Raw genomic sequence first — 27,701 nt, forward strand, 5'->3', positions numbered from 1 at the left:
TCCAGTGCTTACTCTTTATTAAGCCTCTTTGAAAACCAGCCCTGGGCTTGAGAAAAAAAGTAAAATGTCATCATTCCAACCTTACTTGGGAAAGTATTTAATTTCCATTGTATGCATGATGTCCAGGGGTAGCAAAAACATTCTGGGACATTCTTCTGGCTTATACAGCCTTCCTCCTGTCTTCTTTCCTCTCCCCAAAGAAGGGTAGGGAGATGATGGACATCTGCTGCCTTGGCGAGAGAGTGCAGAAGTAGAAAAATTACTCCATAATTATAAACAGAGCATTTTGATAATCCCTTCATTCTTCAAGAAACTCGATCGAGTCCTGCTATGTTTGCAAGACTGGATTTCTCGGCTTTGTGTGCTGGACCCAGGAAACACTGAGACAGAAGATCTGAAAGAGGAAAACTTGGAAATCACAGACTCATAGAAAAGGCTGAAGAATCATTTCAAGTGATGTCAATTTCAAAGATGTTTCTGAGAGACATCTGCTGTCCCAGAACACAGAGTTCCCATCACTGGCTCAGAAGGTACACAGGGTCTCCCACTCTGACCGTCCCTGGATTTTCCAGAACAAAATACTGTCCAAAGAGGGGTAGCTTTCCATATAACGATTGTTCCGAAGGGTCACACAGGCGGTAACTGCAACAGGAAAAGACCTTGATGAATCACAGGGAACAGGAACAACTTGAACCCCGCGCAGCTCCGTCAGGGCCGAAGCAGGTGTCCACCCACTCAGGCAGGCTGTGCCTAGAACCAGGGTTCAGTCAGACCTAACAGCCCAGCACCCCCTGGGGAGGACCAGAGAGCCACAGGCCAGTTGGAAGCACCAAGGCATGGCCAAAAGTTACATCCTGATGGCTTTTCACTCTAGTGATGTTTCCTTTTCCAGCATCAAGAAATGAGGTGCTTGGGGCTGGAGAGGTGGCTCAGTGGTTAAGAGCACTGGCTGCTCTCCCAGAAGACCGAGATGGGGTTCCCGGCACCCGCACCAGGAGGCTCACAACTGCCTGTAACAGCTGGATCACACCAGCTCTGTGACCTAATTCTTCTGACTTTGTCAGCACTGCACACACATGACACACAGACACACAGGCAGGCAAAGCACTCATGTGCATAAAAACAAACAAACAAACAAACAAGCTTAAAATTTAAGAAAGATTTAAAATTTTTAAAAGAGAAAAAAAGTTAGATATTCCATATGCCTGGACATGCCCATAATTTTTCTTTTCCCTCACAGCTCTTCCACATACGTCACCTCATCCGAGGTCCTGGACAGACTGACACCCCCTCCTTTACGTCTTTCCCTTCCTCGTCCCTGGCTGCCAAGATCAGAAGTCCTCAGAGAGTACCATTTGACTCTGCTCCCGCCACCACCACCACCCCCCACTCCAGCTGTTCCAATGTTGCTGCCGACATGCCCACGCTACATTAGAAGTGGAATGTTGTAGCAGCTTCTTAGCAGCTTCTTAGCCAACCTCTCTCCAGTTTTCGTTCCCCCACACCAACTTAGTATGGACACATTATGACTGCATTTTTTTTTCTTCAAAGATTTGTTTATTTTTATGTGCACTGGTGTTTTGCCTGCATGTACGTCTACGTGAGGGTGTCAGGTCCCCTGGAACTGGAATTACAGACAGTTGTGAGCTGCCATGTAGATGCTGGGAATTGAACCTGGGTCCTCTGGAAGAGCAGCCAGTGCTCTTAACCCCTGAGCCATCTTTCCAGCCCCATGACTGTCTTTTTTTAAAAAAATATTTATTTTTATTTAGGTGTACAGGTGTTTCTCTGTACGTGTATATGAGCGTCACATGTGTGCAGTGGCTGAGGAGGCCAGAAAAGCGTGTTGGCTCTCCTGAAGCTGGCGTTACCAGTGATTATGAGTGCCCCACATGGGTGTCGGAACCGAACCCAGGTCCTCTGGAAGAGCAGCTAGTGCTTTTCCTCACTGAGAAATCTCTCCAGCCCCATGCTGTCTTAACTTCACACGGATCTTATCATTCTTCAACTAGGAAACCCTCCGTCTCTGGCTCACCAGTGTGTAAGGAATAACACTGTCCTTCCCTGCATGGTGTACAACGCCTCCTGCCGGGCCACGGCCAGATTTCTCAAACCTTTCTCTTCGGCTACTTACAGCACCCATGCGACACTCCAGGTAACCCACTGTGCTTTACCTGGCTCCGTGACTCCCTAACCACCCTCCTCCCCTTCCCCAAGCAGCAGGGTCCCACCCTTTCCTCCAGGCCCAACCTGTCCCAGGGAAGAAGGCCACTGTCCCACAACCCAGCAGCAATTTCCTGTTTCTTGATTTCTCTGCTCTTGCCACTTTTTGTCCTACAGGTTCAGGTCACACATCTGTCTGTTCTATGGGACAGAGTGACCCTGGGGAACTGAAAATGTCCAGTTCCCTTGTCCCACTTACACCTAGTTCTGGGCCTCATCAGTCACCCCTGGCCCCACACTTGCTTGTTGAATGGGCAAGAGTATTGGTAAGTGACATTCTTAAAGACAGTATGAGCTAGATGTGGTCATCCAGCACTCAGGAGACTGAGGCAGGAGGAGGGAGGCAAGGTCAAGGTCAACCTGACTACACAGTGAGACCTTGGGGGGTGTGTGTGTAGGAAATTCTCCTTTGTCAGGCAGAAAACTCAAGAAGCTCTGAGCTGGGGCTGGAGAGATGGCTCAGGGGTTAAGAGCATGGGCTGCTCTTCCAGAGGTCCCGAGTTCAATTCCCAGCAACCACATGGAGGTTAACAGCCATCTGTAATGTGATCTGGTGCCCTCTTCTGGCCTGCAGGCATACATGCAGGCAGAACACTGTATACATAATAAATAAATAAATCTTAAAAAAAAAAAAAAAGAGGGGGCTGGAGAGATGACTCAGAGGTTAAGAACACTGACTGCTCTTCCAGAGGTCCTGAGTTCAATTCCCAGAAACCACATGGTGGCTCACAACCACCATCTGTAATGAAATCTAGTGCCCTCTTCTGACCTGCAGGCATACATGCAGGCAGAACACTGTATACATAATAAATAAATAAATCTTTAAAAGAAGAAGAAGGAGGAGGAGGAGGAGGAGGAGGAGGAGGAGGAGGAGGAGAAGAAGAAGAAGAAGAAGAAGAAGAAGAAGAAGAAGAAGAAGAAGAAGCCCTGAGCCAATGTGGGAATATCATGGTAAGACCCCGCAGACCCCGCCTCCAGCAGGGGAGCTTGCTTCTGCTTCTCACTTAAGCTAACCCCAGTTCTACAACACTCTTCTATTTAAATCATTATTATTGAAAGCATTGATTTTGTTCTACTTCACCTTTAAAGCAACACACTGTAAAAATGTGGTTCTAACTGCTCTTCAAAATGGAAATGGCCACTGAGAACAGAGGCCCAGACAAGGCTCCACATGTGTGGGGTGGGTGGGGTGGCCATAGGCAGAAGGAACAGCCTAGGAGAGCCTTGATCTCATGGCTCTCCCACCTCTGCCTCTTCAGAGTGTCTTTCTGGTGTGTGCTACCACAACCAACAGAGATCTAAACGTTCTGCTGAGGAAGTAGACCGGAGGCAAGATCCCCTGCGGTCCAGATGGGCCAGGAGCCGACTGAAGCTGGGAGACCGTGGCACTCGTGATTCCTTCCTGCTGCCATAACAGGCCTGTGTGACACTGTCCCGGCTTAGGAGGCGCTGCGGAAGGAAGTGTAGGTCCTTTGGTGTGCCAGGCTAGCACCAGCCCCTGAGCTACCGCACCAGAGTGTATAAATGTGGGAAACTGTCAGAGAATAAATTAAAAGCAATAACTAATAAAGAAGCAAAAGCTGAACCTGTCTCCTCGGGAGCCCCCAACCCCTCCCCCAGCTTGTGGGGTGACAGTATGTCTCCCCGTTTGCTGCTGTAGTCCTGCAATGGGACCTGGCACACGGCAGCCATTCAAGAGAGGAGCGGATGGATGGATGGATGGATGGATGCATGGATGGATGGATGCATGGATGCATGGATGGATGCATGGATGGACGGACGGACAGATGGACGGACGAACGGATGGATGGGTAAAGCTGCTATTCTGGGCTGTCTCAGCTTGCCTAGCATGCTTCCTCATGGTATAGCTTGCGGAAGCCTTGGACCATGAACCCAGGCATCTCTTTTTACTTGCCTCTCCCTTGGTCACCATGTGATGAAAGAGGTTTTGGGGATGGGGGAGGGAGGAGACAGCGATCATTTCTGTGGTTTGGCATATCTTGTTCCTAGGCTCTACACTGTGGGGCTGTGTGATCTACCTGTCTCAGGGAAGTCCTGTGCCTCTCACATACGTGCATATGCACCAAGCACTTCCCACATGACTTCAACCCCTGCTACAAAGCCTTAATAGGAATGTGAGACTCACCTATACAGGTGATTCTCGGAGCCTAAACCTATGTGCCCAGGATCCTGTATCCAAATGCTAATCTGATACCAAAGCCCAGTCCGAGGATCAGGATTTCAAAGGTATCTCATCCTCTAGCAAGGATGCTGCCACTCCTCATATTTACATCTTCCTAAGCAACCCTCCTCCCCAGGCCTGGTAAGAATCCAGAGATTCAACAATCACTCATCTACCTTTAGCCTGGCCAGTTCCTGATTGCCAGGTGAGAGAAAGTGAAGTCAACAGCGGCCCCTTGTGGACATAACTAGGTATTGCAAGAGGTGTATTCCAAGCCTTTTCCTTCGATCTTGACTGATGAATGGATCTTCTCTGACTTTATCTATATATCTACATCTAAATCTACATATATATACTCTATCTATGTATTTATATCTGTATCTTTCTCCATCTCTATATAAATACATGTGCAACCTCTGTTGGCATTAACAAATTAAAGTAAGATAAGACCTTACTTTATAGCTCAGAATGACCTGGGGCTATGTAGACTATGTAGACCAGGTTAGCCTCCAACTTACAGCAATCCTTCGGCCTCAGCCTCCAAAGTACTGAGACTACTAATGTCAGCAACCACACTGAGCAATAAATTATATTTCAAAGAACATTTCTCCATGCATTTCATTCCAATGCATATAGAACATGCAATTATTCTGATATGCAAGAGGTCCTAAAACATGTTTTTTAACCTAAACAGAGGTCTCAAAGGACTGGACATTGTAGCTCAGTGATGCAGCTTCTGTCTTGAGGCTTGAGGCTCTGAGCTCCATTCCAGCACTCAAAAAAAAAAAAAAAAATTCAAACAACTCCTCCTCCTCCAGTTAGACATCTCCATCCTTACATGGCAGTGTGAACGGAAACATTTTGTCATCTATAAAGTGCTGTGCACTAGTGAGGAGCAGGGCTGTGTCACACTGTCCTGTTTCCTCACATCAGTGCCCAGGCATGGCTCCAGGCAAGGTCTCTCTCTGCTCGGTCCCCAGGTGGAGATCACAAAGCCACGGGCAGTCCTCTGTCTGAGACCTCCTAGTCTATCTCCGTGGCTGGGTTCTGAGGTGAGCATCATTGTGACAGCTCCCGGAGGGGTGACACACAGACACTGCCTCCACCCCTGGCAACCGACGGGGTTAGATCAGGTGTCATCAAAAGAAGTCAGCTTCAAGAACGGAAAGTTCTTCTGGCCTCTCCTGCTCTCGAGTGTCAAATTGATACAGTAAGCTGTCAAGGATCAGGTGTGCTGGGGCCTGTGGTCAGGACCTGATCACCTATTGAAGATGACACAAGTTGCTTTATTTCAGTTATGAGAAGTCCTGTAAATTCAGCTCTTACAAATATAGAAACTGAGGCCTCAAGATCCTAAGCATGCTGAAATGGAACTCTGTAACGGAGCGCTTGCCTGTTGTGCCCAAGATCCTGTGTTCCATTCCCCTAAAAAAACAAAGTGCCCGCTTCAGCCAGTCCTTTAAGAAAGAGCAGAGTGAGCCGGGCGGTGGTGGCACACACCTTTAATCCCAGCACTCAGGCAGATCTTTGTGAGTTCGAGGACAGCCTGGGCTACCAAGTGAGTTCCAGGAAAGGCACAAAGCTACACAGAGAAACCCTGTCTTGAAAAACCAGAAAGAAAGAAAGAAAGAAAGAAAAGAAAGAAAGAAAGGAAGGAAGAAAGAAAGAAAGAAAGAAAGAAAGAAAGAAAGAAAGAAAGAAAGAAAGAAAGAAAGAAAGAAAGAGCAGAGTGGGGCTGGAGAGATGGCTCAGCAGTTAAGAGCACTGGCTGCTCTTCCTGAGGTCCTGAGTTCAATTCCCAGCAACCACATGGTGGCTCACAACCATCTGTAATGAGATCTGGCGCCCTCTTCTGTATACATAATAAATAAATAAATCTTTAAAAAAAAAAAAAAAGAAAAAGAAAAAGAAAATGTGGGTGAAAAAAAAAAGAGTACTGACTGCTCTTCTAGAGGTCCTGGGTTCAATTCCCAGCACCCACACGACAGGTTACAACTGTCTGTAACTCCAGTTCCAGGGGACCCAACACCCATGGCAAAACATCAATGCACATTAAATAAAATTTAAAAGGAAGGAAGGAAGGAAGGAAGGAAGGAAGGAAGGAAGGAAGGAAGGAAGGAAGGAAGAGCGAGTGATTCCATCCTCCTCCTTTCCCACGAGCAGACGACAAGCCTCCCCATGCTTGTCCTAACCAGTCAATGCTGGAATAATTCTCTGTGGTAGGAGTCTTGCTTTGTCCAGCTGGGCTCTGACCATATAGAAGCAAGGCCAGGCAGGTGGGTGAGAAGTCAGCCTCTCCGCCCCGCACTTTCAAAGCAAAGCAGCAGCAACCCCTGGGTACCAGCGATACGCAGAGATGCCGTGGAAGGGGCTGTGTGCTCCGCCTGTGATTTATACCCTGCAGCGGGGCCTCTCCCTGTCCGATTTATGACCACCTGTCCTGGGAAGAACATAAATCACTATACTCACGGCATTTTAAATCTCGGGGAGAGCTAGAAGACACCTCGGCTGCCTGCACTGTCTCCCTGGGTATTAAAAGCAATTAAGGCAGGATAGCTGGGCTGTAAGAAGCCTGCAGAAGATCAGGCGGTGAGTATGGGCTCCTGTGATTCCTGCTTCCTGCCCTTGCCCTGTGTTTGGCGTCCATTATTCTCTTTCTACAAACACAGCCTCCCAAGAGAGGGGCTCTGACAATCCAGAGAACCTGCCCCAATGCTCTGAGGAGTCTGTTCTCCAAGCACCAGCGCCTTTCACAGTCGGAGGGAAAGGAAATCTGAGACCGGGGAGTGTGCGAGGGAGAGATCAAGAAATATAGGGTGACAACCGGTTCCCAAGTCGTTTGTCTCATGCACACAGAGGCTTATCCAGTTTTACCCCCATTTCTTTTATTTTATGAGGACCAGAGCCATGCCTGGTGGTACAAGCCTGTAGTCCAAGCTACTCGGGAGTCCGAGACAGAAGAACCACAAAGTCCAAGGATTACCAAGGCTACAAAGTGAGCTCAAAGCCAACCTGGATGACTTAGTGAGACCCTGCCTCAAACTAGAAAGTAAGAGCTGCTTAAGAGCACTGGCTGCTCTTGCAGAGGGGCCCTGGTTCAGTTCCCAGCACCCACAGGGTGGCTCACAGCTGTCTGTAGCTAGAGTTCCAGAGGATCTGACATCCTCTTCTGGCCTATGTGGACATCATACACACGCACATGCTGCACACAAATACATGTAAGGCAAACACCCACACACATAATAATAGTAATAATAATAATAATAATAACAAAATTTAATAAGAAGTAAGAAAAGATGACTGGAGACGGAGCTCAGTGGTAGAAGAGCTCACCTAGTATTCCCAAGGACCTGGATCCAGTCCCTAGAATCCTAAAACAGAACAGCCAGGGCCTGGCAGAAGGAGACTTGCTGACAGACACAGTGTTGCAATGGCCGGGTTTCTTCCCGCCACCCAGCCTTCCTTTCTCTTTGCTCTATCTCCTTGGTTCCATGGAAAATAAAAACACTAGACTCTCCATTGCTCGAACGTTGAGTAGATGGGAACGAGAGCTGCAGTGTGTCACTATATCTGCCCCAAAGCCTGCTCCTCTGCAGTACCTGCCTTACATGGAGACATTCCCCCCAGTACCTTACAGGAGTCCCCTCTACTCTCTGGAGATACTTCCCAAGACCTCCAGCGGTCTTGGAAACCATAGGCAGTATGGCACCCTGGACATACTGGTTTTCTTCTGTCCATACCATCTACTCAGTGGCCAGGACTCCCTAAAGCTCCCACTCCACATGGGTGTGGTGTTTTCACAGGTCCCTTTTACAAACACTAATAAACATGGCCCCTCGGACACCTGAACCTCAGGATGAGACCCCCGTCCGCCTGGTTCTACCTCTTCAGCGTTTCCAGAGGCTCCTTCCCGTCCATGACTCCTGTGCTCGGATCCACCGTTGTCAAAAGGCACCTGGACACAGATAAAGCATCACACAGGGAACAGAGCAGAGAGGCAGCCCTTGCCCCTCCCCCCACGGGGACAGGAAAGGGCCTCACCTGGTGCAAGCCATCACGCGTTTGAGTTCCACATCCCCAATGAGGAGCTCATTCCAAGAATCCTAGAGAGTAAAGAACAAATTCCCATGAGCACCGCTGGGCCCTCCCTCACCTGTGCAGCGACTTACGGAGAGAGAGTCACACCTAATGATGTCATTACATCGGGGGTGGGGTGGGGGTGGTCTTCCCCTCAGTCTGGAGAGGCCAAGGGACACCCCGCACCTTTTGAGTCCCCATTCTTCCTAAGCAATGTCAGTCCTCTCCCCTTTTTGAGAGCTTACCCAGGCATGACATCCTAGGTTGGAGCCACAAAACTGTATAATTGGAGCATGATGTCACCACACCTTCTGTCCTAGCACTTAGAAGGTAGAGGCAGAAGAATCAGAAGTTCTAGGCCAGCCTTGTTATATAGCAAGCTTGAGGAGCAACCTGGGATACGCCAGACCCTGTCTCGAAAACAAACGCCAAGTCGCTGTGTGACCTGGTGTTCTTATTTCCCATCCATCTCCCCCTGCGGTGTTCAGTGTCCCAGCTCCCACAGGGGTGACCTCCCAGGTGTTGGCCTGTGAGCAAGGTGAGTGGAGACTGTGCCTCAAGGTCAAGCAAGTCAGTGGACTGAGCCCCTGAAGACTCTCAAGTTCAGTGAGAAACAGGGCATAGACACGAAACGTTGAAAAATAAAAAACCCAGGGCGAATGGAGTGGCGCAGTGAGGCAAAGTGCTGGCTGCCAGCTAGCCAACCTGAGTTGGGTCCTCGGGGAGAGGGAGAGAACCCACTCTAGTGAGTCGTCCTCTGGCCTCGGTACATGCACTGTAGCGTGCATGCGTACACACACACACACACACACACACACACACACACACACATCCATCAATCAATCAATCATCAGTCAATCAATGTGATCATTGACTGTAAAAGTGAAAGACCACAGAAATAAGTGAGGATAAGCGGGGGAGTGTGTTAAATGTGTACATAAAAATGTCACAGTGAAATCCATCATGTTGTAAATAAAAAGCACAATAGACTTCCAGGAAACTTAAGAAACGCATTCTAACCCAGGGTGCTCTGTGTCGGCTGAAGCGCAGACGAGGATCCTAGGAATGTGGAGGAGCGAGCACGCCAGGTGAGGTTGGCTTAGGAAAATAAGCCAAGTGGGCAGAAGGGTGAGGGGACCCCAGCCAGGGAGGAAGTCAAAAGGAAGGCCGGGCTGGCTTAGCGTGCCTGAGGTCCTTCATCCCCAACTCCAAAAAGAAAAAGAAAGAAGTCACCACTGAGAAGGCCAAAGGGCATGGAAGGAGGTCAGACCTTCCCCGACAAGGGAGGAAGTGGAGCTGGTGGGGGCCAGAAGCAAGTATCTGAGGTGAGCAAGGTGCTGGTGTCAGATCTGGCAAAAGAGTGTCCTAAGTTGTGGCCTTCATCCTGATGGCTCACTTTGTTCTCCATATGGCTCCGGCATGGGTTTTGTTTGGCTCAGTTTTGTTTTTTATTTTTTATATTTTTAGACTTAATCATTTTAATTTATGTGCGTGAGTGTTTTGCCTGTGCGTGTGTAAGTATACCATGTGTGTGCCTGATGCCCACGGAGGTCAGAAGAGGGCCTAGGATGCCTTGCCTTGGAACTGGAGTTAGGGATGGGTGTGAGCCACCATGTGGGTGCTGGGAACTGAACCACACTCCTCAGCAAGTGCTTTCTTACTGCTGAGCCAGCTCCCCAGACTCCTTGGCTTGGTTTTAAGTTAACATGGGTTCTTTCTCTATGTCACAGTAAGTTAGGAAACTGGGCACAGAAGATTCTAGTAACCACAGCCTGTCCTGTGAGCACGCCTCCAGCAGGGGCCACTGTGGTAATAAAACACATAAAAGGATAAAAGGAAGCTGAGGCCCCTGGTTAGGGAATTAATTAGTTACGACTTAGAGAACTATTCCCAAAGCCTCTTCTAGATGGAACAAAACTAGGAGGACATTAAGACATAGAAAACTAAGACAGGGACTGGAGACGTGGCTCGGCGGTTAAGAGTGTGTATTGCTCCTGCAGAGGGCCAGCCTTCAGTACCCAGCACCTGCTTCGGGCAGCTCACAACCACTATAATGCCAGTTCTAGGGGATCTGACACTCTCTTCTGGCCTCCAGGGGCACCTGCATTTATGTGCATATAAAAACCCCACACACCCACATATACATAATTAAAAATAAATCTTTTTATTTAAAAGAAGATTGCCAAGTGTAACGGTATACCCCTTTGATGGACTGCTCTGAGCTTGAGACCATCCTGGTCTACATAGTGAGTTCCAGGTTAGCCAGGGTTACATAGTGATATAGTGAGATGCTTCTCTCTCTCTCAAAAAAAGGGGAGGAGGTTATAAAAAAGAAAATTAAGGTTAAAAAAAAATTCCACCATCTGGAAAGAGCCTGTTTAGCAAAGGGAAGAAGAGGAGAAAATCTCTTCCTACTGACCTCACACCGGGCCTGGAAAGGTGTTGACCCAGAGGAGTCCATGGGAGTCTTCCATTGGGACACACTGGCTGGAGGTGATGACTCTGAGATGGCCTCAGAGCCAGAAAGGACAGAGCGGAGTCCGGCCTGGGTTCGGTTAACAGTGCTGCAGGTCCAGTCTGCTGTTTGGAGAGCTTTGATGGGAAACAAGGAAGTCAGATGTGCCACAGTGGCAGAGGAGCTTTGATTGACTTGAGTGTTGGAGAGGGGGTGAGGACCTTTTTAAATTAATTACATATGTGGTTGACTTTAAATTTTATTGTTTATTTATTTTCGCATGTGTGTGTGTGAATGAGGGGGAAGGCATGTGTGTCCTGCCTCTACACAAGTTCTGGGACCAAACTCCGGTTTCATGTTTGTGTGGTAAATGCTTTCACGAGCTGAGCCAGCTCACAAGCTTAGTATGGGTGTTTTTGAGAGACAGAGAGCCACTGAAGGCTATTGAGCAAGGCAGTCACATAGAAGAGTGTAAGAGCTCCCACGGGGCCCCTGGGAGCTTGTCCCTTGCCTCTCCAGGGTTCAAGAGGGAACACTTTGTGGTCCAGACATGATGAGTCTGACCTAGCAGGTGGCCAAGAACTGAGAATCACAAGGCAAGTGCATGTGACTGGGCCTGGGAGGAGCAGGGCCGAGGGAGGAGGCAGGAGCAAAGGTCCAGAGCTAAGCTCTGTGAAAAAGCATTCTGCCCCAGGCAGAGGTTGGACCATGAAAAGGACTCTGGGTAGGAGAATAGCCTGAGGGCAGCCAAGGAGAATGGACCTTCTTTAGCAACAGAACTCAGCCCTTCAGAGGAAGCCCAGGGCTGTGTGCACCTAAGGAGTGACAGGGGAAGTGACAGATTAGGCAACAGCTGCAGGAAAATGGTGCAGATGACTGAGAAGGGGGGAAGGGAGGGAGGGAGGGAGGGAGGGAAGGAGGGAGGGAGGGAGAGTCACTGCATAAGGATGCATGCAGTTCACTCACTGCAGAGTCACTGCATAAGGATGCATGCAGTTCACTCACTGCAGTCACTGCATAAGGATGCATGCAGTTCACTCACTGCAGAGTCACTGCATAAGGATGCATGTAGTTCACTCACTGCAGGGTCACTGCATAAGGATGCATGCAGTTCACTCACTGCAGAATCACTGTATAAGGATGCATGCAGTTCACTCACTGCAGAGTCATTGTATAAGGATGCAGGAAGTTCACTCACTGCAGAGTCACTGTATAAGGATGCATGCAGTTCACTCACTGCAGAGTCACTGTATAAGGATGCAGGAAGTTCACTCACTGCAGAGTCACTGTATAAGGATGCAGGAAGTTCACTCACTGCAGAGTCACTGTATAAGGATGCATGCAGTTCACTCACTGCAGAGTCACTGCATAAGGGTGCAGGAAGTTCACTTGCTGCAGAGTCACTGCATAAGGATGCATGCAGTTCACTCACTGCAAAGTCGCTATATAAAGATGCATGCACTTCACTCACTGAAGAGTCACTGCATAAAGATGCATGTAGTTCACTCACTGCAGAGTCACTGCATAAGGATGCATGTAGTTCACTCACTGCAGAGTCACTGCATAAGGATGCATGTAGTTCACTCACTGCAGAGTCACTGCATAAGGATGCATGCAGTTCACTTGCTGCAGAGTCACTGTATAAGGATGCATGAAGTTTACTCACTGCAGTCACTGTATAAGGATGCAGGAAGTTCACTCACTGCAGAGTCACTGTATAAGGATGCAGGAAGTTCACTCACTGCCCAGACACTCGCCATCTTCATAGGAATGCACATGTTTGGATCTGAGACTATGCAAGGAATGTTTTCTATAAAATACCAGAAGAGAGCAAGCTGGATGGCTCACTGGTAAAAACACTTGCCACGAAGTCTGAAGACCTGAGTTCAGTTGCTGGGACCCACACAGCTGGAGGAGAGAACCAACTTCCACAGTTGCCCTCTGACCTCCACATGTGCACTGTGGCATGTACACACACAAAATAAACAAACAAACAAATAGATAAATACAAGTTAAAAATCATCAGGGGTGGCTGTGTGGGAATGGCATTCCTAGACTGCCCTTTTCCCAGCATTCCTGTCCACCTTCCATAAAAAAGCTGAGAGACAGAATTAGTTCCCCAATATAAGGGCTTAGAATTCAGTCACTCAATCACTTGTCCTAAGTCTCTCCCTGGAATCCAAGGGCACTGGAGAGGTAAGGGCCTCTTTCTTGTCTTCTCTGCCTCTCCCATTCTATACACAAAAGGCATGACCAGATGTAAATTCCTATTGGAGGGCTGACATCTTCACTGGGTATCCACAGCTGGCCTCCATCACCAAGCCTCCACGCCAAGGCTTCTTAAAAGTTTTCCCAGGCACAACCACTTTCTATCTTTTTTATTTCTTTTTTCTTTTTCTTCCTTCCTTCCTTCCTTCCTTCCTTCCTTCCTTTCTTTCTTTGTTTGTTTGTTTCTTTTTCTTTCTTTCTTTCTTTTTTTTTGAGACAGGGTTTCTCTGTGTAGCTTTGCACCTTTCCTGGATCTCGCTTTGTAGAGCAGGCTGGCCCTTGAACTCACAAAGATCCACCTGCCTCTGCCTCCCAAGTGCTGGGATTAAAGGCATGTGCCACCACCACCCGGCCACAATCACTTTTTATATAAGAAATTTTTATGTGATCCCCAAGCATACAGACATACAAAATAGGTAATAAAACATTCATTGATAATAAATCATAATAACTATTTTAAAACAATTCTTCAGAGTACTTACCATTTATCAAAAACTAAAGTGATTATGAATATGTTTGTCTGAGCAAATATAATCCAAAGATATTATAATTGGATATGTGCTGAGGAGTGAAGGTGAAGGTAGGAAAATATTGCCTTTGTTTTCTTTTTTCTTTTTTTCTTTTTCTTTTTTTTTTTTCCGAGACAAGGTTTCTCTGTGTAGCTTTGCACCTTTCCTGGATCTTGCTCTGTAGACCAGGCTGGCTTGGAACTCACAAAGATCCCACCTGCCTCTGCCTCCCAAGAGCTGGGATTAAAGGCATGGGCCACTGTGCATCACCGTTAAAGGAGTGGGCCACCACTGCCCAGCTGCCTTTGCTTTCTTTAATAAAACTACTATGTTTCTAAAAGAGCAGAAACTTTGTATGCACAAGAAAAAAACTACCACAATTCATAGCAAATGGAAGTCTCAAATCTGAGCCAAAGCATTCTTTGGCTTGTTGGGTAGCATGATGGTATGTACAATGCAAAGTGCATGTCAGGTGTTCGCAACCAGGACTGCAGCAAAGTCACGTGTTACCATATGGGTCAGGACTGCCAGAAACAACAGATTCATTATGTGTTTCTGAGTTGTTGCATATCATTACTATATTAGTTACTTTTCTGTTGCTGTGATAAAACACTCTGACTAAGGCAACATCTAGAAGGAAGAGTGTATTTGGGTTTATGGTTCCAGAAGCGAGAGTCTGTGCTGCCGAGTGATAGCTGAGGACTTGAACCACGTGTACAAGCAGAGAGAGCAAACTGGGAACGCCACACCCCCTAAACCTCCCCAAATAGTGCCATCAACTAGGGATCAGCTGTTCAAATGCCCGAGACTATGGGGGACATTTCATTCAAAACGCCACCATTACCACATTCTTCACAATCCTCACATTCAGTTCCATCATGACCGGCGTCTGACTTCATAACCCATCAGACAGAGTCAAAGTCAACATCCAAAGGCTGTCCACAAAGACCAATCAGCTGCCAGGACCTCCCAGGACACTAGAACCAGTATCATAGTTCTTTGTGCTGAAGGCCAATGTGGTACACCTGAGGGCCCAAGGAAGGGAGCCCTGGAAGTGTTTGGGAACACCATCATGCTGATAAGCACCCCACCCCCTACCCAGTAGTCATGCTAAAAATGCTGGGCTTCTTCAAGGCAGTCAGCAACTAGGCAGAAACCAGGCAGGTGGGATGGGCAGCAGGACACAACAAACAACCTTGTTTGTTCCATGAGTGACACAGACCATGTAGTCCATGCTGAGTCAACAGCCAATCTGCCGACTCAGGAATCACCCTGTAAGCCTCAGACCTCTGCCTCGCCTGTGTGCATCTTCTACACATTAGCGTTCACTTCTTAGGTGGTTGCTCAACAAACCTAAAAATAGAATATGGTGCAGCACGGAGACAATGAACAACTCACTTCTAACCGTAGTCCAATCCCGCATTAGTAACTGTTATGCTTTTGCTGTTGTTGAGATGGGGTCTTGTGTAGCTCAGGCTGACCTTGAACTCATTATGTAACTGAGGCTGGCTTTGAACTCCTAGTCCTCCCGACTCTCTCTCCTGTGCTTGGATCACGGTGATGGATCTCCTGGAAATTAACTGTTACACCTTCCACAAAAGAAGAAGAAAGAGGCCGTGCAGGCCAAATGTTACCTCTGCGAAAACGCCACATCCTGAAATGACAATGTTGGGCCTGAAATTAGTCGCCTTCACTATCTTCTCCATCCTGGAGTTGAGGTCTTCCAAGGATGCCTCAGAAAGGACCAAGAATGGGCTTGCGTCTGAGTAGGCCACCTGACAAGGAAATAGATATTGGGATACAATGTGGCCCAGAAATGCCTCATAAGGGACACCATGGATCTAGTCCCTGAAAATTCAGCCCCCCAAAACACACACACACACACACACACACACACACACACACACACACACACCTTTATAACTATTTTTCTAGTTCTTTACATAGAAATGTCACAGCAATTCACAGCCTTAACTGGCCTTGCAGAACCGCAAGACATTAAGAAGGGGTTGGAGAGAAGGCTCAACAGTTAAGAACACTGGCTGCTCTTGCAGAGAGCCAGGGTTCAATTCCCAGCACCCACATGGCAGCTCACAACCACCTGTACCTCCAGTTCTAGGGGATCTGATGCCATCTTCCGGCCTTCATAGGCACTACCCATATGTGGCACACAGACATGCATTCAGGTATAACACCCGTACCTATAAAATCTTGTTTTATTTTATGAACAGACCATGACCTGAGTACAAGAGCTGTCACTAGACATGGTTCCTTAAGGACATCACCTCACCTTCCTGAGCATCCATCTCCTTAGTTTAATAAGGTGGTCAAGTTTGGTGGTTTCATTACATTTGAGAAAATACCCACCAGTTCTATAGTGCCTATCTTTACGCAACCGTCAAATTAATGTGAAGTATGAATGTTGGCCCTCATTTTTTTTTAACACTAAAGTTGTCTAGCCCTACCAACCTACATCATGGTGAGTTCCTGCAGCCTTACACCTTGAAGAAACAACATGACCATGTGAAGTCTGGGGCTCTCTACACCTGCTTCACACACCTGCCTCACACACCTGCTCCACACACTTGCTCCACACACCTGCTCCACACACCTGCTCCACACACCTGTTCCATGCACCTGCTTCACATACCTGCTTCACACACCTGCTCCACACACCTGCTCCACACACCTGCTTCACACACCTGCTCCACACACCTGCTCCACACACCTGCTCCACACACCTGCTTCACACACCTGCTTCACACAGCTGCTCCACACACCTGCTCCACACACCCACTTCACACACCTGATCCACACATTTGCTCCACACACCTGCTTCACACACCTGCCTCACACACCCGCTCCACACACTTGCTCCACACACCTGCCTCACACACCTGCTCCACACACCTGCTCCACACACCTGCTCCACACACCCACTTCACACACCTGCTCCACACACCTGCTTCACACACCCGCTTCACACACCTGTTCCACACACCTGCTCCACATACCTGTTCCACACACCTGCTTCACACACCTGCTCCACACATCTGCTCCACACACCTGATCCACACACCTGATCCACACATTTGCTCCACACACCTACTTCACACACCTGCTCCACACACCTGCTCCACACACCTGCTTCACACACCTGATCCACACACCTGCTACACACACCTGCTACACACACCTGCTCCACACACCTGCTCCACACACTTGCTCCACACACCTGATCCACACACCTGCTCCACACACCTGCTTCACACACCTGCTCCACACACCTGCTCCACACACCTGCTCCACACACCTGCTCCACACACCTGCTTCACACATCTGATCCACACACCTGCTCCACACACCTGTTCCATGCACCTGCTCCCCACACCTGCTTCACACACCTGCCTCACACACCTGCTCCACACACTTGATCCACACACCTGCTCCCCACACCTGCTTCACACACCTGCTCCACACACCTGCTCCACACACCTGTTCCATGCACCTGCTCCCCACACCTGCTTCACACACCTGCCTCACACACCTGCTCCACACACTTGATCCACACACCTGCTCCCCACACCTGCTTCACACACCCGCTCCACACACCTGCTCCACACACCTGCTCTGACCTGCACTTGTAATCTGACACAAAGATGTAAGAAAGTTAGAAAATTGGGACCACACTGTTACAGAAATGACCAAAAATGATACCATTGTAGAATAAATAGTACTGTGGAATAATCCTTCTGTACACTGTGAATATTTATTAGTCTCATTGGTTAATAAAAAGCTGACAAGCCAGTAGCCAGGCAGGAAGTACAGGCAGGACAGCCAGACACAGAGGACTCTGGGAGGAGGAAGGGTGGAGTCAGAGAGAAGCCAGCCAGCCAGCCAGCCGCAGAGGGAGCAGGACATGCTGGAGGACCGGCAAAGCCACAAGCCATGTGGCAGAATGTACATGAATAGAAATAGGTTTATTTAAGTTGTAAGAACTAGTTAGTAATAAGCCTGAGCTATCAGCTGAGCATTTATAAGTAACATAAGCCTCAGTGTGGTAATTTGGAAGTGGCTGCTGGGATGGAACACTTCACCTACAAAATAGTATTGTATTTCTATTGGCACCAGAATGCTTACATAAATAAGAAAGTAGATACTTCGGGGGAGTGGAGGCTCTCCCAAATCAAGAAAAAAAAAAAAAAGAACCCCACCCCTGTACCCATCCTGGCAGGAATGAGTATATTCCCAAGAGACACTTGTAGCTCTCCCTTTGGCTATGAGACTATAGACATGACAGAGCCCAAGAAACTGGAATATTCCCAAGGAGAGAAGAAAAGGGGCCATGGTGTCCGGGGGCTTGTCTCTCAGGAAGAGATTGCACACATTTCTGACAACTTTCAGGAGAGACTGGAACCTGGATAATGGTGACGGGCCGGACTTATTAGTTCTGCATACCTCTATTTAGAAGCCTGACTCATGAGGGCTGTCAGGGCCCAGGCTTTGAGCGTGGCAAGCGCTTTCTTTCTGCCTATTGCTTGGAGTCTCTGGAGTCTGGAGGTTGCCACGAATACAACAGCATTTAGCATATCAGCAATTTGTCACACGTGGGGAGACTCACACAACTTTCCTCTGCCCTCAGTCCACACCGAGCCTCTCACAAGCCTCTGACCTGGTCCTTGGGCCGGAACTTAGCCCTCATCTGGCGAGAACTTCTGGGCCTCATGTGGGGCTCGAAGTGCACCAGGCGCACAGGCTGCGTCTTCAGGAAGCTGGTGATCCACTGAGCAGCCGCCTCTCCACAGTCCCTGCCCTGAACCTCCAGACCATGCACTCTGCGGTGGGGGACAGGGAAACGGGCAAGGACAGTTCAGAGGCTCTGAGTAATGTAACACTGTATTCCTGGACGGATCGGAAAAGCTGCAACAGTGCAACTGTGACATGGCCAACATCCCTTCTTCATCGGCGGACCTTACTTTAGTCCAGGCCTGCCTCAGGACCACTATGGACACAAAATGAAATTGAAAGTGCTGTTTCAAGCCTTGCTTTTCCCAATTTGCAAAAGCCACTGAAGCATACCTGTGTCTCCCTACCTGGAGGGCGTGCTTGGAGGGTGAAGGGAGATAATAGGTTTGAACCGTACTGAGTTTTCAGGAGAACATAAGCAGGCTGGGGAGGCTTAGTTGGTACAAGGGTGAGGGCCAAGTTCAACCTCCCAGAACCAAGCCTAAAATCAGCTGAGACGAGCCTTCAGTGAGGGATTGCCTAAATCAAATTGGCATGTAGGAGATTGTCTCCACTGTTAATTGTAGGAAGACCCAGTCCACTGTGTGTGTGTGTGGGGGGGGGTCATTTATTGCAGTAGCAGGATTTGAACCCAGGACTTTGTGCATGTTACGCAAGCACTCTACCACTGAGCCACATCTCCATTCTTCTTTTTATCTTTTCTTCATTTTTTTCAGGCAGGGTCCCACTGAGTTAGTTATCCAGGCTTCTGTTGAATTTATGATCCTCCTGTCCAGCCTCCCTCCTGCTGGGATTACAGGCTGATGCCACCAGGCCTGACTGAGATGGATAGACTATGGGTTTCCTTGGACATGCATGTTTTTGTTGTTGTTTTAAATTGTTGTTGTTGTTTGTTTTTGTTATTTGGGTTTTTTGGGGGTTCTTTTCTTTTTCTTTTCTTCCTTTCTTTCTTTCTTTCTTTCTTTCCTTCTTTCTTTCTTTCTTTCTTTTTTCTTTTTTTTTTTTTTTTTGAGACAGGGTTTCTCTGTGTAAAGCCTTGGCTATCTTGGAACTCATTCTGTAGTCCAGGCTGGCCTCAAGCACAGAAATCCACCTGCCTCTGCCTCCCAAGTACTGAGATGAAAGGTGTATGCCACCATGCCCAACTCATATTACATATTAATTACAAATGCAGAAACAGGGGTTGGGGATTTAGCTCAGTGGTAGAGTGCTTGCCTAGCAAGCACAAGGCCCTGGGTTTGGTCCTCAGCTCTGGAAAAAAAAAAAAAAAAGAAAGAAAGAAAGAAAGAAAAAAGAAAAATGCAGAAACAGTCAGGTATAGTGGCACACGCCTTTAATCCCAGCACTCAGGAGGCAGAGGCAGGTGAATCTCTGTGAGTTCGAGGCCAGCCTGGTCTGCAGAGTGGGTTCCAGGACAGCTAGAGCTGTTACACAGACAAACACCTATCTCAAAAAAAATGCAGGAACAATAACAAAAGTATAATTAAGCCAAGTCATTGTCCCACAGTGGGAAAAAGGAAGTTCTAGCTGTGATTTCTTAGCTGCTAAGCCAGGTCCTGGAGCACTACCTTCCCACAGACCATCAGTGCTGAGGAGGTAGGCTTCTGTATGAGTTCCCCAGCAATGTCCGCCTCCCTCCAACCTCCACCTGAACGCAGGGCACCTCTTCAGTTCCGGGACACACTTCCTACCTACCGCTGTGCTTGGTCCTGGATTCTTGGGTGGAATTATTTTTCTCTTAGTTTCTTGTCGATGTGTTTTTGCCCCCATTGCTTTCTACCTTGGACTTATTAATTAATTAATTTATGTTTGAGTTGGGGTTCAAACCCAGAGCTTCGAGCATGCGAGGCCAGTGGTATACCACTGGGTCATGTCCTCAGCCTGCCACATTGGGCTTTAGTGTTCCTTATCCCGACACAAACTATTTCCTCATTTCTCCTCTCACGATGCAGAGGACTGAGTGCTGCGGGGGGGGGGGGGGGGGGGGGAGCCGGGGGCGGGGCGGGGGCGGGGGCTCATGTGCAATCAATGGCTCACTGTTGATAATGTGCTTCCTGGAGATTCTCCATTGCACACACTTCCTAAAAAATTCCAAGAGTATATGCACAATCTGGATTTCAATACAAATATATATCTTCAAACATGTATATATAGGACATGAATGTGAAGAGGGACTATGCATGGGAGGAAGAGGTCTAAAGGAAAGGGGGGGCAAAAAATCTCATATTTTCTGTTATATGTAGAATCTCGATTTATCTATCTATCTATCTATATATCTATCCATCATCTATCTATATAAAGACAGGGTTTCATATAGCCCAGGCTGGCCTTGAATCCACCACATAGCCAAGGATAACCTGAACTTCAGATCTTCCTGCCCCTACCTCTCCTGCTGGGATTACAGGTATGTACCACCATGTCTAGATAGCTATGTAGTATCAAGAGTAAATCCAGGGCTTTGTGTGCGGTAGGCAAATACCCTACCCCTGAGCTGCATCCCCGACCCTACATACACATACATGATATGAAATGTTGAGACAGTTATTGGCAGGGAAGAAGGAACCAATGGAGGGGTACAGGACCAGGGAATACAGGGCTAATATGAGCAACATACCATGTGCGCATAAAAACGTCATAATGAAACCCACCTATTATTTTGTAAGCTAACTGTGGATTTAAACAATGAAACGCTAAAGTAAAGAAAAATTGCGTGCGTATTTGGCGCCCCGGGGCCAGAGGCCTGCTCTGCTCACCTGCACTGGAGTAGTGGGTTTGTGGTAGGGGGTGTGATGGGCAGCAGCAGGTCCTTTGTGTAGGCTGCACCGAGAGTCAGGGTGTCATTGTCGCAGGTCAGGGAAATCAGGACCATGCGAGGTTCCTGCCGGGCAGTGACCATGTTCCCGTCTTCATTGACCACAAGCCAGAACCTGACAAAGCAAAAACAGCGCAGGCCATCTCAGCCATTACCGGAGTCACGGTTACCCGCCTCTTATTTCCTCCCTGTAAGAAGCCGGGAGGGTGTGAAGAGGTGTGTGTGTGTGTCTGTGTGTCTGTCTGTCTCTGAGTATTGCCTTGGCAACAAACAAGTCTGACACTGTGTGTTAATTTTAAAGGGGCGAATAACCACTCAAGAATTAATGCATAACAGGTCGAATACTTGGAACCAAAGATGTTAATTATACTTTGCCCCAGTTGACAGGACTTCACCACGCTCATTAAACATGTCCCGAGAAGCTGTTAAGAATCCACTTCACAGAAGGCCAGAGACTTGCCGGAAGCAGCGAACTCCCAGGAACAGAAAGATGGGGTTGTTCCTCAAGGAGTTTGCAGCCACAGAGCTCAGCTGAGCAACAGGTAATGCCAATCCCATACACCAACCACTTTTATTTATTTTTAAATTGTATGTGTACGGGTGTTTGTGGGCATGTATGTATGTGCACCACATGCATGCAGTACCTGCAAAGGCCAGCAGGGGGCATAAGATAACCTGGAACTGGAGTTACCAGTGGTTGCCAGCCTCTGTATAAGGGCTGGTACCAAAACCCCGTCTACCTGCAAGAGCAGCAAGTGCTCTTAATTGCTGAGCCATCTCTCCAGCCCTGCCCACCACATGTTTAAATACTGGGTGCTGTGAATTCTGCAGTTTGCTAAGAAGGTCTAGCATCCATCTTTACCATACTTTTCTAGCCCACTATTCCCTGGGCTTGGAGACACTTACTTCCTGAGAAAACGATAACTGGAGATAAGCAGAGGCCACAGAGCAGAGCTACTTACTGGCTTGCTCCCCATCATTTGCTCTCTCTGCCTTCTTAAACAACCCAGGACCACCAGGCCAGGGGTGGTGTTGCCTGCAGTGGGCTAGGCCATTCCACATCAATCATTAATCAAGAAAAATGCCCCACAGACTGGCCCATAAGGCCAATCTGACGAAGGAATGTTCTCAATTGAGGTTCCTTTTCCCAGAGATCTATCCCTAACTTGTGTCAAGTTGACAAAAAACTATACAGAACACTATTTTACCATTTTATGTCTATGAATAATTGGGCATTCATATGAGCGAAATTAAATGCATTATAGCAAGAGATATGTGCAGTAGAAAAAGCGAATATATGACCTATTATATCATCAATCAAGGTAGAGAGCCACCCTCATTTAACCCCTTGCTAACCAGGTCCTCCTTCTCTTGATCCCCAGCCTGGAACAATAATCAGGCTCCTTGAGTACTCTCACTCATGTGGCTTTTTTTTTTTTTTTTTTTTTTTTTTTTTTTTTTTTGAGATAGGTGTAGTGGTTTGAAAGAAAATGGTCCCCAAAAGGAGTGGCACTATTAGGAGGTGTGGCCTTGTTAGAGTCAGTGTAGCCTTATTGAGGGAGGTGGGCTTTGAGGACTCACTTTATGCTCAAGCCACACCCAGTATCTCAGATCACTTCCAGCTGCCTGAGAGTCAGGATGTAAGAGCTCTCAGCTCCCTCCCCCAGCACCTTGTTTGCCTGTATGCCACCATGCTGCCATGCTCCCCACCACGACAATAATGGGTTAAATTCCTGAACTATGAGCCACCACAATTAAATGTTTACCTTTATAAGAGTTGCCATGGTCATGGTGTCTCTTCACAGCAACAGAAACCCTGACTAAGACAACAGGGTTTCCTTGTGTAGCCTGGTTGTCCTGGATCTCTTACTGTAGCCCAGGCTGTCCTCGAACTCACAGAGATCTGCCCACCTCTGCCTCCTGAGTGCTGGGATTAAAGGTGTGCGTCACCACCTGCTGGCTTCTGTCATTCTTGATAGCGTATTCTTCTAGAAGCTGCACTGTTGCTTTACTTCAAATAGTGTTACCAGCCTCTCTGGCAAGTCTGTGTGGGCCCTGGATCCCAGCTCTTTGGATAAGAGACCAAGAACCCGGGACGTAGACCATGAGTAACATAACCCATGTGAAGTGGGTCATGGCAGCAGTGTGTTCAGTGCTGTACGACCCTCACCGCTGTCCCCCAGACCTTCCATTGCTGCGGGCCGCAGGAATATATCCTAAGAACTCAGCTGGTTATGGCAAAGTCACTACCTGGAGGGATCATGGAATTCCTCCAGAGTGTGAGACCAAAATGAGCCATCTTAGAAATAAGACCAAAATGCTTTCACCCTAAAATTAAGGCCTAAGATTTCTCCTTTTGGGAATAGGCCATTAGTTACTGAAACCAGTCAGTTCAGATTCCAGAAACCAGGAAGTGTAGAAGTTCACAGTCACAAGATAGTCACGAGGTAATGCCTGCCAGACTATGGAATGTCCTCTCCCTGGTTTCCAGGGTAACTGATCACAGAAATGCCTCCACCTGAGGGCAGCCAATGAGAAATGGTGGCGGGCAACCACTCCCTTAGAAGTAATTTCTAGAAGTCCCTAGAAGCGAGCCAATCAGAATTGTACCCGTACTAGCACCCCTAAATGATGTAACCTTGTGACTTTTCCCTTTAAAAACTGAGCTTGCAGACAGGTGGGCGCTTCCTCCAGCCTCCACTGTGTTGGATGTATTGGACGAAGTCCCTGCCTAGGCTTGTATTGCTTTTGGATATCCAGAAATAAACCTTGCTTTTGCATTCCGGCATGCTCGTCTTTGGTGGTCTCTCTGGGGGTCACGATCTGGGCACAACAAGAGGAAGTCAAATCCCAAGGAGTTTTTGGTGTTACTTGGCTTGTTATATATCAGCTGTCTTCTGTTATGAAAATCATGTGTGCCTTCATAGTTTTCCCAATTGACTTTCCCCTAAGAAGGACTAACAATGTAGACTGAGCACTCTCTGGACATACACATTCCAGGTATTTGGAGAACAGCCTCAGGAAAGGCTTTCTCTGGAATCAGATTATCTCCCTTAGCCACTTTCAAGGACTACAGGAAACACCACCCAGGTGGGCGCCCAACTTCTGAGGACTAACAATGATAACAGCCCACCTGCAAGTCTCCTGACTTAAATTCCACAAGGAGACACCGCCCAGGGGGCGCCCAACTTCCAAGGACTAACAATGATAACAGCCCACAAGCAAGTCTCCTGACTTATGGTAAATTCCACAAGGGGACACCGCCTAGGAGAGGTGGACATTAAGTAATAGTTTTACACAATTTAGCTCGGACCCTCCCTTTATATACCAGGACTTCCAGGGCAGAGGGGGAGAAGAGAAAAGAGAATGGAAGAACTAGATGGGTAAGAACTTGAGAGGAACAAACTGAGATGGGGAAGAACTAGATTGAAGGGCTAGAAGAGAGGATTAGAGGAACAATTTGGAAGATGAGGAAGAGCCAGATGGGGAAGAACAAGATGAGGAAGAGCCAGATGAGAGAGAAGGAGACGAGAGAGGAGCTGATAGGGGAAAGAACTAGATAGATGAGAACCTAGAAGGGACAGAACTAGATGAAGGAATTAAGATAGAACCTAGAGGGGACAGTAGATAAATATAGAGAAATCAGGCAAGAAAGGAGCTAGACACGAGAACAGAACTGAAGCTGTGTATAAAGGATGTTATGCCAGAGGAATTAAAGCAAGTGGACTATAGAGCTCGGTGTGCTGAGATTCTATTTCCTGAAAATAGTCCTCGCCATTAGTAGTTCTCTCTCCTGAGCCCCTGGGATGTATAATATTGAGACTGGTCCCTCTAATATTATACAAGATTCCATCTTTCCAAACTGCACTCACTGAGCAATGGCTCGCCACTCCTGCCTCCTCCAGCCCCAGAGCCTCCACTTTCTATGAATCTGGAGTCAAGCGATTGGACCTGAACAGCACAGCTGGTCCCTCTGCCCTGCTCATTTAAATCAGCGTTCTGTTCTCATTGTTCATCCGTGTTATGGCAGGCACCAGACCTCCACTCCTTTCCAAAGCTGGGTGACATTCCACCATCTGCATCAACCACATCTTACGTGCTCTCCGAGCCCATTGTCCACTTCTTACTTGATGCTGTGCACAGTCAAGTTTCAATGTTGCAAAAAAGCACTCCCTTATATTCAAGCCTGTTCCGCACTCCTCCTGGGAACACAGCAGAGTGTGCCCGTCTTTAAGCCTGGGATTTATGCCCAGCCCGCTAGAATGCTGTACCGACTTACCTGGAAAGTGTCTAACCATTTTCTAGTTTTCAGTGTAAACCGCTGACCTCCTTTGCTAAAGAAAGTCTTCCTGAGTGCCCCCCAGATAGCCTCTGGGACCCTTCCTCTGTTTCCCAGCACTAGCCACAGTCCCCCGGTGAAGAAGCTGATTATTATTATTATTATTATTATTATTATTATTATTTTGGTTGATTGGTTGGATTTTTTGGTTGTTGTTTCTTTATTTTCTGCCTAAGTTCCCTGGGAGCTTGTGACAAAAGTGACGAGTTTGCCACCACAGCTGCGGGCCAAGTTCGAAACATGTTTTCTGAATCGATGCGGTAGTCAGATAGTCAAATGTCAATGCCCTTTGCCTCTGGGGCTGACAGAAACTAACGTCAATAAGCTACCGTATGTGAGAGCCCACCCTACAAAGCCGGGAATATTTAGGCTCCCTGACTGCCTGAAGCGGAAGTGAGCGGCTCACTTTTAGACTTTATTGGGAACGGCTGTGTCTGGGTAAAAGGAGGGAGCGTTTAGTGCGTTTTCAAGCGGGGGTTGGAAGGCAGGGAGCCTGGCAACCAGCCAGATGGCCTTGGCGCAGCCGCCTCCAGCCCCCAATGAGCTTTGTTCCCGAGACATGGAGAACTGCAAAGCACAAGGGTCACACAAGACAAGGTCCACACCATGAGGAGGGACCCACCAGCCCACAACCACCCACCAACCTTTCGTAAAAGCCGCCTCAAATCAGCCAAGGGACAAGAAGGGTTTGGGATAAGAATCTCCCTTTCTTCTCCCTGAGCCGGTCTATCGGCATGTCCACTGGGCTGGCCTGGTCAGCTACAGGCTGGTGTTGTTAGCTTTAGAGACCTGAGAGCGGAAGTTACAGCACCTGCTGAAGGAGAGGCTCTGAGGATCCTAAAAGGGGGCCTTCCAGTGATGTCCAGACCCAAAGGGGCAGAGATGTCCTTCCCCGAAGCCTTGGAGTCTACACCCGATCACTCCTCAGCCAGACTTTTTTTTTTTTTTTTTTTTTTTGGTTTTTCGAGACAGGGTTTCTCTGTGTAGCTTTGCGCCTTTTCTGGGACTCACTTGGTAGCCCAGGCTGGCCTCGAACTCACAGAGATCCACCTGGCTCTGCCTCCTGAGTGCTGGGATTAAAGGCGTGCGCCACCACCGCCCGGCCTAAACCAGACTTTTAATGGCTGTTTACAAAATCTCAGTGGCTAAAGACAGCACAAATCTCAGGTTCAGTTCCCCCCACCCCACCCCCAATCCCAGGTGGAGCTTTTCTTTATCTGACAAGAGCCAGGGGGAAATAACACTTGCAGATTATTGTTATTTTTAACTGCAAGAAAGTGTTCAACTGCGGCGATAATGATGACCCGAGCCTAGGTGCCCCCTGCGCTCTAGGATCAATTGTCTTGGTTTCTCTATCGAGTTTAAAATAAAAAGTTAAAAGTAAAGCGACCAAGGGCCAGTCCCTCCCGGCTGTGTAGGTGGAAGGAGTTTGAAGTTTCTGCTTGCGGATTGGCCGGCGTGGGGCACATCTCATAAGGAACACAAGATTTTCTCCTGGAAGTGAGAAATCTGCAGACTTCAGAGATCCAGCTCCCCGGGAGTTGGCTGGTGGAGGGTGAGGGTCACTCCCCCCGACCCCCCACCCCCGGTTCCCGGCACCCTTCCCTAGCTCCTGGTCCCTTGTCTGGGAAGGAAGGGCCCCGTGAGGAGACTCCTCTACCTCCCCGCACCCACACAGCCTAGGTCAGTGTGGCGCAGCGCCGGGCTCCGCGTACCTGTCACGCAAGTGGCCACAGCGCAGCCCCATGGCGGTGCACTCGGCCTCGCACACCGACACCCCCTTGCAGGACTTGATCGGGTAGATCCAGAGCTGGGACACCGTCCCCACCTGCCGCAACCGCTGGCGCGGCCGGGGACGCGTGCGACGCCAGGCCACGATCCCCAGCGCCACCGCGGCCAGTCCTAGCGCGGCGACCCGGGTCAGAATCGAGGAGCCAGAGGCATCCATGGTCGGAGCGGGCCGGGCGGGCGCTGCTGATACACCGGCTGGACTAAAAGCGACTGTCCCGGATGGCCTGGGCCTGGGCCTGAGCCCAGGGCCCTGTAGCTCCTGACCCTTCCCCGCCAATCCAAGTTGAGCATCTTCACTC

General features: G+C 48.4%; 1 protein-coding gene across 1 annotated transcript; it reads right to left on the minus strand.

Annotated features, from left to right (window-relative positions):
* Mtarc1 (mitochondrial amidoxime reducing component 1) lies at positions 1-27,701 on the minus strand. Its single transcript, XM_006988617.4, has 7 exons — positions 27,327-27,701; positions 21,214-21,387; positions 18,387-18,549; positions 15,349-15,489; positions 8,447-8,508; positions 8,289-8,360; positions 1-642 (listed from the first exon to the last, which is right to left on the minus strand). The coding sequence occupies exons 1-7, from the start codon at positions 27,557-27,559 to the stop codon at positions 516-518; spliced, it is 972 nt and encodes a 323-aa protein (XP_006988679.1). The 5' UTR covers positions 27,560-27,701; the 3' UTR covers positions 1-515.

Source organism: Peromyscus maniculatus, chromosome 11 (assembly GCF_049852395.1).
Source record: "Peromyscus maniculatus bairdii isolate BWxNUB_F1_BW_parent chromosome 11, HU_Pman_BW_mat_3.1, whole genome shotgun sequence".
Taxonomy (NCBI): Eukaryota; Metazoa; Chordata; class Mammalia; order Rodentia; family Cricetidae; genus Peromyscus; species Peromyscus maniculatus.

Excerpts from the sequence above, each read along its gene's own strand:
- Mtarc1 (XM_006988617.4), bottom strand. The coding sequence starts at position 27,559 with ATGGATGCCTCTGGCTCCTCGATTCTGACCCGGGTCGCCGCGCTAGGA. Across the intron at positions 21,388-27,326 it reads TGTGGCCACTTGCGTGACAG|GTTCTGGCTTGTGGTCAATG; the intron begins GTACGCGGAGCC and ends TTGCTTTGTCAG. Across the intron at positions 18,550-21,213 it reads AACCCACTACTCCAGTGCAG|AGTGCATGGTCTGGAGGTTC; the intron begins GTGAGCAGAGCA and ends CCCCCACCGCAG.